The sequence below is a fragment of the Cibotium barometz genome, chromosome 24 (genome assembly GCF_041138505.1).
Source record: "Cibotium barometz isolate CiBa-2024 chromosome 24, ASM4113850v1, whole genome shotgun sequence".
In the NCBI taxonomy this organism is placed as follows: Eukaryota; Viridiplantae; Streptophyta; class Polypodiopsida; order Cyatheales; family Cibotiaceae; genus Cibotium; species Cibotium barometz.
In genome coordinates this window covers 2,526,194-2,536,812 of record NC_141069.1, presented here as the reverse complement: position 1 = coordinate 2,536,812, position 10,619 = coordinate 2,526,194, and the positions used below count along the sequence as shown (strand labels likewise).

The 10,619-nt window shown below is 41.1% G+C and overlaps 1 protein-coding gene across 2 annotated transcripts; it reads right to left on the bottom strand.

Annotated features, from left to right (window-relative positions):
• Nucleotides 1-4,940: 4,940 nt before the first annotated feature.
• Nucleotides 4,941-7,122, bottom strand: LOC147624801 (mraW methylase family protein). Of its 2 annotated transcripts, none has more exons than XM_086818027.1 (5): nucleotides 6,655-7,122; nucleotides 6,246-6,497; nucleotides 5,992-6,060; nucleotides 5,661-5,859; nucleotides 4,941-5,568 (listed from the first exon to the last, which is right to left on the bottom strand). In XM_086818027.1, exons 1-5 carry the CDS (start codon nucleotides 7,063-7,065, stop codon nucleotides 5,135-5,137), a joined length of 1,365 nt encoding a protein of 454 aa, XP_086674153.1. In that variant the 5' UTR covers nucleotides 7,066-7,122; the 3' UTR covers nucleotides 4,941-5,134. The 2 variants fall into 2 exon arrangements, with proteins under 2 accessions (XP_086674153.1, XP_086674154.1); XM_086818028.1 differs by having other exon boundaries at nucleotides 6,651-6,783.
• Between the last annotated feature and the right edge of the window lie 3,497 nt (nucleotides 7,123-10,619).

The following is a 10,619-nucleotide window of genomic DNA, read 5'->3' as shown; positions in this document are numbered from 1 at the left end:
TCAAGTGCTCGTCTCCAAGAGGAATGAACACAAAGATCATCTAAGAAGGCTTCACAAAAGTCCCTTAGATATTCCTTAAAGGCTGTGTTTATCAATCGTTGGAATGTTGCAGGTGCATTGGTTAAGCCAAAGGCCATGACGCGAAAGGCAAACACTCCAAACTCTGTTATAAAAACTATTTTAGCTTGGTCCTCTACTACAATTGTGATCTGATCATAACCAGAGTACCCGTCTAAAAAGTTATAAGCCTCCTTGCCTATAACTCTTTCAAGCACATGTTCCGAATACGGCAAGGGGTAATGATCTCTTCTGGTGGCTGCATTAACCTTTTTGAGATCAACGCACACTCTGAGTTTCCCATTCTTCTTTGGTACAATGACTATCGGAGAAACCCATTCTGAGTGCTCAGTAGGGTATATGAATCCACATTTTATAAGCTTTTCAATTTCCTCTTGTACAATCTTTGCATACTTAGGATTCATTGGGTAGGGACGTTGCTGGATTGGTTTAGCAGTGCTAATAATTGGAATTGTGTGTTGCACCACAGAGGGTGGAACACCCTTCATATCATGGTATGTCCAAGCAAATATGTCCTTGAATTCTTTAAGAAGCATCTTAAGTGTAGCTTCTTCCGTCTTGGTGAGGTCTTCAGTAATAAAAACTGGTTTAGACTCCTCACGTGGATCTGCTAGTTCTATCTCCTTAACTACCGCTGGGCCATCGTAGACACCGCTACTCCCATTGGTAGGCATTCGTTGGGTTTTTGTGTAGACGACTTTACGTTCCCCCACGGTAAAAGATTTGAAATGCTCGGGTGCAGGGTGTAAGTCTACCGGTTCTTGTTGTGCCATGCTTTTTTCTTTAAATTTCGCTTCCTTTTGTTGCTGAGCTAACTCGGTTTTGACGCCTTCTCGCAGTACGACTTAGTTTCGGCTTCTCTTCGATTTCTAATTGGGCGATGTCATGAGGTTGCGGACTACACCACATGACACTTTGGAGGTATTCTCCCCAATTATCCACTAACTTTTGATGAGCGTCATATGCTCCTACATAACTAAGCCATTCTGCAGTGGATCTCTCTTTGTTTATTCTAGCTTGTACATTAGCTCGATAGCGTTGTCGCTTATGTCTCGTCTTCTTCTTACCTAGTTTCTGATTTTTGTTTATATCAAATTCAGACTCACTTGATCGATCTTCACTTGTGCCCCCCTCACTCTCGGATGAACTGCAAGAGGTTACTGTCCTAGGCCTTGAGCCCACACTTGGGTGAATATTCAATTCATACCCCCTATCAGGCTCAGAGTCAGTTTCTTCTTGAGATTCAGACTCGGAGTCACATTGGTCAGAGTCTTCGCTACTTTCAGTGTCAAGGGAGTTTGCCATTTTCTTGTCATCAGAAGTCAAGTGCATAACACCTATCATGTTTATTGGCACTAATGGTGGCATATCTTGCCCCTCAGGTGTTACCCAACTTGTGCCTCTATTTCTCCATGTGTCTATGGTTGCCGCTAGGTGTACCCAATCTATGTTATGTGACTCAGTCATGCCCGGTAGGACATCCATATAAGGAGAATCTTCCCCATCATCGGTCCCTTTTTCGCATGTATAGCAATACTTTAATAGGGCTGAGTTTAGTGGTATCCGATCGATTATCAATGATAACCTTGCTTTCTAAAGGATGTGCGTGACCATTCTCAAGATCAACTCGAATGACAGAGTCCAGGAATTGTAAGTAGACATGGTTTTTCAACCAGTCATGCACCATTTGTGCTTCCCTCATCATAAAAGGACGTCCTAAGGTCATTTGATATGACATAGGATGCTTAGAGAAATCCATTACAATGAAGGTATGCCTTACCTTGTATCCCAGAACCTTGATCTTAAGGTCCCTTAGCATTCCAATAGGTTTAGCTAAAGTTTCGTTTGCCATCTTAACCACACTATGTTTGTGACTTCTAGGTGAGGGGTCTTCCCATAGATTCCCAACAATTTTTAGTCACAATGCTCACTCCAGCACCACCATTAAGGATTCCCTTTAGAGTTAATCCCTTGGTAGTAATGGGGAGGGTTGCATTAGATTCATCACCTTCAAAGTACCGTCCCAACTTGTTAACAAGTATTTCAGCCACCGAGTCTTCATCTAGGTTGGGCTGTAGATCCAAATGTTCCTCCACATCTTGAAGTGTGTCGGGTCTATTCATATTTGCAAATTGTGGTAACCCCACCTTCAATTCTCCATTGAGAAATGCCCGAAGAGCTAAGAATAGCTCAGGATCTCCGTATAACTTGGATATGATCGTGGTTCTGATTTCAGAGGACATGAAATCCATTAGTTTTGACACATTCAACGGTACTTTTTGAGATATCGGCCCTTGACTAGGGACTGGTGAAGATGGAATCACTTCCTCTTCGATGGGATCAAGCAAGAAGGGTGTCTGCCCACTTCCTGATGTCCTATCCTCACTGTCTACCCGAATAATACTAGGTAGAGCTAACGGTTTATGGCTCCTGTGAGGCTGAACTTGTGTAGGAAACACTGTGTCTGGGATCTTGATTTTTCTATGTTCTGGCTCCAGTTCTCTTTGTGTTTCTTCCACCAAACCCCTTAAGTGTTGCACTCATTCAATCTCCTCTACTGGGTTTGGATAAGTCCCAATCTTTTTCTTGAGGGTTTTTGGCCCACGTGGCTTGTCTTTGAGAGTCTCAGTCAGTCTGGGTAGTTGAGAGGGCATTAGCTGACTTGGTTGTGTGGTGGTGGCAGGAGGAGTTTCCTTTTGTTTTCCCCGATTTATGTCTTTGCTTGATTCTCCTTCGTTGCGCTCTTGAGTGGGTTCCTTCCTTAAAGTAGTGGCTTTGGTCTCCATGGTTTCTATTGAATCAGAATCATCTTCAGGATCATTCATATACATAGGGTTGTCTCATGTTCCTATAATAGTCTTTGAACTAGGTTTGGAGCTTGTGGCATTACGCGATCTCTTCCGTCACGTTTTCTTTTTCTTTGCTCGAGCAATTGATGCAGTATCCCTCTCTTCAAGAATGTAGTTTTGATTTTAAAGCATTGACCGTGTGACTACATTTGCGGGTACAACAGGTGTGGTTCCTAGTGCCTCATTGGTGACCTCAACCAAATTCAATGGCGTAATCTTGGGTGCACTTGGATTATGTGAACATTGAGCAATCAAATGATCTATGCCACAACGATTACATGTAAGTATCGGCATTCCCGACTTGCTCCCTTGATTTGGTTGCATTTGAGTAGCGATCTTCTATAGCCTATTACACGATGCGGTCCACCACAATCGTAGCATTGAAGAGGTGGTCTCCTGGCAAAGGTATTAAGGTTTTGCCCTCTTGTGGCGAGAGCAACCGCTTGATATACAGGCTTGACTTGCCCGAAAAATGATCCATTGTCTGTAGAACTCTCTCTCTCTCTCTCTCTCTCTCTCTCTCTCTCTCTAATGTGGTTAACTCATATCTTTAATCAAGATATATTCTCAAGGTACACAAATATTCTCACCTTTCATAATTTCACTCTATGATCCAACTACATGTACCACAATTACATTGTGTGGCCTCTTTTGAAGTTTGATTTGTGTGTATTCTCTAACTTGGAACCAAATCAAATTATACCAAGCAATGCACAATCTTACTTTGGCATGCATCGGTAATTATGGAGAAAGTATTTGTGCTTCAATGAAGCAATTCTCATCTGAAAACTAACAGTGGATGCAATTAATTACCTACATTGTCTAATTGACAAGTATCTTACCTTGGGTGGATTACTTGAGCTTCCTATAGATATCCCTACTATATTCCTGTTGTAACTACTATTGAACTACAACTACATAAAAGCACAAAAGGAGGAGCTTTCATCAACATCACCATAGTGATTTCATTCTATCAATTGCATCATTACTCCTTGATAAAATGAGCCTCCATTAGAGACGGAGAGTCATTTCAAACAATCCCTACGCAAAAAAAAACAAGAACTATAACTAGCAAGCCAAAAAGGGATGATGGAAGCCTAATTCAACAAGACAAACAAAAGTGTGTTGATTTTCTCTGACTTCATTCATTATTTAAAGCATTTAAATACATGTTAGCAACCATGTAGCCATGTATCAATCCTTCCTCAGAGAAATATATATTCTTAGAAAGTTCTTAAAAGATTAAAATCTATTGAGAAACAACAAAGCATTCGCATTGCCCATGCATTTTGTGCGTCTTTAGCAAGGGTAATGGTCATAACTTATGCCATCAGTAAGTCAGCCACCATGCTTAATTTGAGTGTGAAGATTGTTGGAAAGAGGCATATCCACAATTTTGTGAGGATGAACCTTCTCTATCTGATGCACACCAGCTCATTTGTTGTCTGCTATGAGCATTGTGAATGCTTTGTTGTTCCTCAACAGATTTTAACCATATTTTCTAGCGACTGCATCATTGGTCCTTGCTAAAATGAGCCTACTTTAGATTGGTTTTTGACTGCTAACTCTGCATCAGTATCTTGACAACTTTCATGGAACAAGAAAATAATTGGTCAAGGGTTTGCGAGCGAGAGTGAGAGAGAAGGTAACTAATCATTTCAAACACTCTCTAAGCAAAAGCAAGAACTATACCTAGCAAGCCAAAAAGGGATGATGACAACCTGATTCAACAAGGCAAACCTAAGTGTTAAATGATTTTCTCCGACTTCATGCATTATTTAAAGCATTTAAAGACACGTTAACCATGTAGACTTGCAACGATCCTTCCTAAAACAATTATATATTTCTAGAAAATTCTTAAAAGAATAAAATCTGTTGAGAAACAACAAAGCATTCACAGTGCCCATAACAGACAACAAATGAGCTCCTGTTGAATGATGTGCATCAGACACAGAAGGTAGCCTTGCAATATTGTGGATGTGCCTTTTTTCAACAATCTTCACACTCAAAATAAGCATGGCCACTCACGTATTGTTGGCATAACTTACACCATTACCCCTGCTTAAGACACACGAAATGCAAAGATACATGTAGCACATTCATCCACTCATCAAAATAGCGCATCTACAAAATGCCCCTTCAAGATGTATAACAATCAAATGATTAACAGACCTTCCTATATGAAGGGTGAAACTAGAAGAGTCACTTCACTTCTTTTCCAGAATCCTTAACTTGGCACTCCTGGCCCTGGAGTTTTGTTTTATTTCATCTATCCCAGCAATCATAGGTCTTTTGGTCAGAACTAAAGCATGTCTACCTTCTAGCATCTTATTCCCCCTTGTTCTCCTCACCCCCTCTAGCTTGGTGTCCTTCTGGTCACTGCTTTGTATAGATATGGCATACTTCGACTCTCTATCCGTACGTGACTTCCTATCAACACCTTCACCCATAACCTTCAGGAAAAACTGCTTCACAATTCTGTCCTCTAGACTGTGAAAAGTAATCACTGCTAATCGACCCTTGGAGCTCAAGCATTCAAATGCATCAGGTAGAGCTACTTCCAAGGCAGACAATTCATCATTGACTGCAATCCGTAAAGCTTGGAAAACACGGATGGCAGTCTTCTTCCATCCTGCCCTTCCTGTAGCATCAAAAGGTATACATGAGGCCCCGGCCAAGCAGCAATTTACATTAACAGGAATGTTGATCATCATATTGAAACTGGAGAAAAACCTGGACAAAATTTAGAAGGCAAAGACTTTTGGATTAGCTGCAAGAGGTTTGAGGTGGAATGAATGCCTCCCAAGAGTTGGGCCTCGCTGATTTTCCGTGCCAGCCTCTTCCATTGCCTTTCCTCTCCATACTCCCTAATGATTCGCCCAATCTCTGTCTCAGGCCAGTTATTTAGGATATCACTTGCTGTTAAGGTTGCCTGCAATATCAAAAAAGAAAAAAAGAAAAAAAGAAAAAAAGAAAAAAGGACTAATGGAAATCAATCTCTGTGTTGATTATGCCCAGATATGACAGGAGCTCTGCAACCCTACTGGAAAGAGACTAGATTTACCAATGGGTCCATGCGCATATCAAGTGGCCCATCCTGCTGCAAGCTGAAGCCTCTCTCTGCAACGTTCAACTGCATTAACACCTCCTAGTTAGCTCCATGAAACCTCTAGCTCTGCAAACAAGCACTTTTTCTATAGGGACGAGACCATTTCTTCTCTAAACCACTTTTTCTATAAAGATGAAATTGTTTCTTCTGCAAACCAGTCCAACCTGTATCAAATATTGCATGTCTCAAGTCAAAAAATGGATGGAGACCTGCATAGAGGACATGCCAAGATCCATCAAAATCCCATCTACTCCTTGAACTGCTAGACCCAGCCCATGTAAAGTGCTCTTTAAATTCCTGAAATTCGCCTCGAGCACATGTAATTTCAATTCTGAAGGGCTTGCAAAGTTCTGGTTTCTATGCTCAATGGCATCCTGGAGCTTTGGGGCAGCCTCTGAATGTGCCGTCGGGTCGACATCCAGTCCCACAAAAGTTCTCAGTTCCGAGTGGTCCCCTATGATCTGCACACATGCATGGGACTATCTTAAGGTGGTTTTCGTTGTTTGAATAAGTGCACCAACACTAGGGTTGTTCCATCCTCATTGCCTACCTGTGGGAATTAAGAAAATTTAACAACACAGCCACACGGAGATGCAAGGAGCAGCGAGGCCTACTAACAGAGGAAGCGTGTCCGGCGGCTCCAAGGGTGCAATCGACGAAGGTGTGAAGGTGGACATCCCGGAAAGCGGCCAGGACCTCGGACAAAAGTACGGGCGTGTGGCTACTGCCAAAACCTTCATCGCCATCTTCGTCTTCATCTTGGACTTCTTGTGGCTCCTGCTCCTCCATTTCTGAGACGTCAACGCATGCTGATGACGATGATGTCGTTGTTGTTGATGATGAAACCTTGGTAGCAGACACCTGCTGTGTGGTCGAGAGAAGCAGACATGGGCATGGTGATGATGAAACCCTAGCGCGGCTACTGCTGATGGTAAGGATGTTCACCCGGCGCAAAGAGAGGCTCTGCCACCAGAAGAAAGAAGTCCTTGTGAGGGCCGGTCCTGTACAACGGACCACCATTCTCATCATTAGCTCACTTCTTCACGGTCCCCTCTCCCCCTCTTTCACCTGCTAAGGGGGCAAGCCCAGAACTTGGTTGCTTTCAGACTAGACGGGCGCCCATTGGGGACACTATGGGCGGTTCGTTGTAATTTTTTGCATGGATGCAAGTTACATGAGAATGTTAGATAAAGAAGGCTTGGTTATGTGAGGATCCACGTCTTATTTGTTCCTATGCAAGTCATCAAGAGAGGGTTCAAGTCATCGGCCCTTGACACAAACTCTCACATTATGCAACCAGTCCATTAGTAGTCAATTAAATGATCTCATTTTGAGTTATGTTTCGTCCAATTTCACCCGTCTCATGGGCTAGACTAGATTGAGACCCACACATAGATATTATATAAGTCAGAGCCCTTTCATTAAACCTTGTTTTTATGAGATTGATAACAACCACACTAACCCACATTACACATGCCCCCCACCCTATCCCAATCAATCTATGCCAAAGTTTTAGGTCACATGGTTTCCTACAGTGTTCTTCTTACCTCTTGGTCAAACCACCACCAAATACTTCTATAGAATAAACCACCCCTTTGTACAATGCTAAAGTTGGTCCATAAAGATGAACTAAAAACTACTACACATTGTCCCCACCTCCCACAGCCATTCAAGCTTAGGTATGATGGGTGCTCGGGCTGCTCAACCATGGCTACTCCTCATAATGGGGGTTGTATAAACATGAGCTAGTTGGTGGTGCCTAGGCAATATAATATGAGGGTGGAGCATTGATATCCAACACACCCATGGCACCTAGTAGTGATTAATAAAATGCTCTTCCCTTATCTAAAAATGATATCTACATGCCCATCAACAATCTTAGCAAATGCGATTACCTTGATCAGTCTCTTAGTTTGCTAGAGGAGGCCAATTGGATTTATCATTAATCCTAGATAAATATGTGATTTCTAAATAGTCTGCATGAATACTACTTGCATAAACATTTTATATATAATCTCTTGCATAAATACTATATGCTTTATGGATAAGATCTTATGTATAAAGAAATTATGCATAAGAGCTCATGTATAAGCTCTTTTGCATAGAATTTATGCATAAAGATATATGTATAAAATGAGAACTCCTGTATAAAGCTCTGTATCTATAAGAGCTCATGTATAAGCTCTATATGCATAAGGTTATGCATAAGATCTTTTTGCATAAGAGCTATGCATGAGCTTATGTATAAGTTCTTATGCATAAGGTTATGCATAAGATCTTTTTGCATAAGATCTTATGCATAAGGTTATGCATAAGATCTTTTTGCATAAGAGCTATGCATGAGCTTATGTATAAGTTCTTATGCGTGAGCTTAAGGCTTAGCTATGCATGAGCTTATGTAAAAGCACCTATGCATGAGCTTAAGGCTTAGCTTAAGGTTCCATGCATAAGGATCTATGCATAAAGCCTTTATACATAAAACTCTATGCATAAATCTCTTATTCATTAATAAGAGCTTATGCCCAAAGAGCTTACACATAAAGAGCCATACATGTAGTACCTCATGTATAGCTCTTTACACGCATAAGCTTAGGTGTAAGCTCTATGCATAGCTTTTTCTACATAAGGCTCTATGCATAAAGCTCTCGTGCAAAAAGAGCTCTTTATGCATGAGTCTCTTATACATATCAAAGCTCCATCCATAAAGATCTTATGCATAAGAGCTTATGTAAAAGTGGTCATAAAATATCAAAAGATAAGAAACAAAAAAACTCCTATGTACATCGAGGGCTCCATGAAGTAAAGGGTAGCAAGGAGATCTAGGCCTCATTATGGTTATGTGAGAAAGGATTTGAGGATGACCTTTTCAAGATGGGGGGGATGAATCCCCTATGAATGTACTTCATGCATGTATTATGAGATTAGGTATTGCATAAGTAATAGGCCACTTTTATGAGCCTTGGGCACCCGATTGGCCACAATCAACTCCCACTCCTACAATAGCTCCCAACAGTGGCTTCCTTTTTAGGTCAAGAGGAGAAGAGCATTAAGCTTAAGTCCATCCCTAGTAGAGCCACTTGCCAACACCACATCATGTTTAAAGCATAAGCTACATAAATTTTGCATCAAAAGAAACACAACAAGGTAAAGAGTGGCTTAAACATTCACAGAGCACTTGTGTAGCTTAAACATTCACAGAGCACTTGTGTAGCTTAAAGTCTAAGAGCTCACAATCACAAAAGAGAGAGAGAGGAAGTGAGTGAAGAGTATGCCCATTCCAATAGCATCAACTTGGTTGAAACGAAGCAATACAATGTTAGATAGTAATCGGTGCTTACAACAACACCTTTAGCAGTCTTTTGGAGCTGCAAACAAGGAAATCTTTTGTTGCTAAAAGAGGGCATCAAAGTAGGAGCCTTGCATGGTCATTAAAGGTAAGTTCTACACAGGTTGCTTCGTAAGACTGCAAAAGAATTAATGCAAGCTATATATGCCATTGCGACTATGAGGAGGTAATGATATACACAAGTACTGATACACACAAGTAATCCACTTCTTAAGCCAAACCTCATAATCAAGGCGTAATGCTGGAGATTTCACCTTTTAACCTAGCACAAAGGATTTATCCTCATGCTTACACCGCAATGCAAACAATGCTATAGAGGCTTATACCATTACCACTTCTTAAGACAAAACTCATAATCAAGGTAGAGATTGCACCTTTCAACCTAGTACAAAGGATTTATTCTGAGGCTTACAGTGCACTGCAAACGATGCCATAGAGGCTTATACCATAAAGGATTTATCCTCCTATATGGAGTAAGCCTCAAGATGGCACTCACACCCCCACAAATGATGCCATAGATGTTATACCTAATCAGAGCACCCATGCTAGATGTAATAAAACTAATGCCAATGCTAGGTCAAGGTACTCTCTGGGAGAATATGGCAAAAGTACATAAAGCAAATCCACAACTGCAAGATCTATTGAAAATCCACCAAGTAACATATATTATAGTCAACATGTAACATATATTATAGTAGGTTTAAACTTGAAGATTTGGCTTTCAGGCCATGATAAGATTCCAAGGATGGCATCTACATCATTGGGGGGGAGGAGAGGGGGGTGTTAACCCCATTTTGGTAGACGCTCTCTGAAGTGTAGTAATAAGGAAGTTATATTCTTTATGATAAACTCTTCAAAGTAAGCTATAGTCTTTATGAGAAACTCTTTGAAGGGCAGTAACAAGTGTCATGAAAAGGCACTATATTTTTGGGTGCCCAATTGTGAATAAGGACCAGTTGTGTATAAGGCATTATCTCATAATGAAGGGACATAATCCCACCCCTCTTGTTCTAATCGAGTTCTCTAAGCTATGTACTTGCTCTTTGCTCTTATATGTGTGAGATTCTATGTGTGAGAGAGAGCAAGAGAGTTGAGAGTAGAGGTTATATTAATTCTTGGTACATGTTCCTATCTATGTTTATTGGTGATAGCTTAGAGGAGAGATCTCAAAGGAGAAGAGCTAGCAAAACTAAGAGCTTGGATGGCTTCAAGAGACCCAAGCTCAGAGACAAGGTAA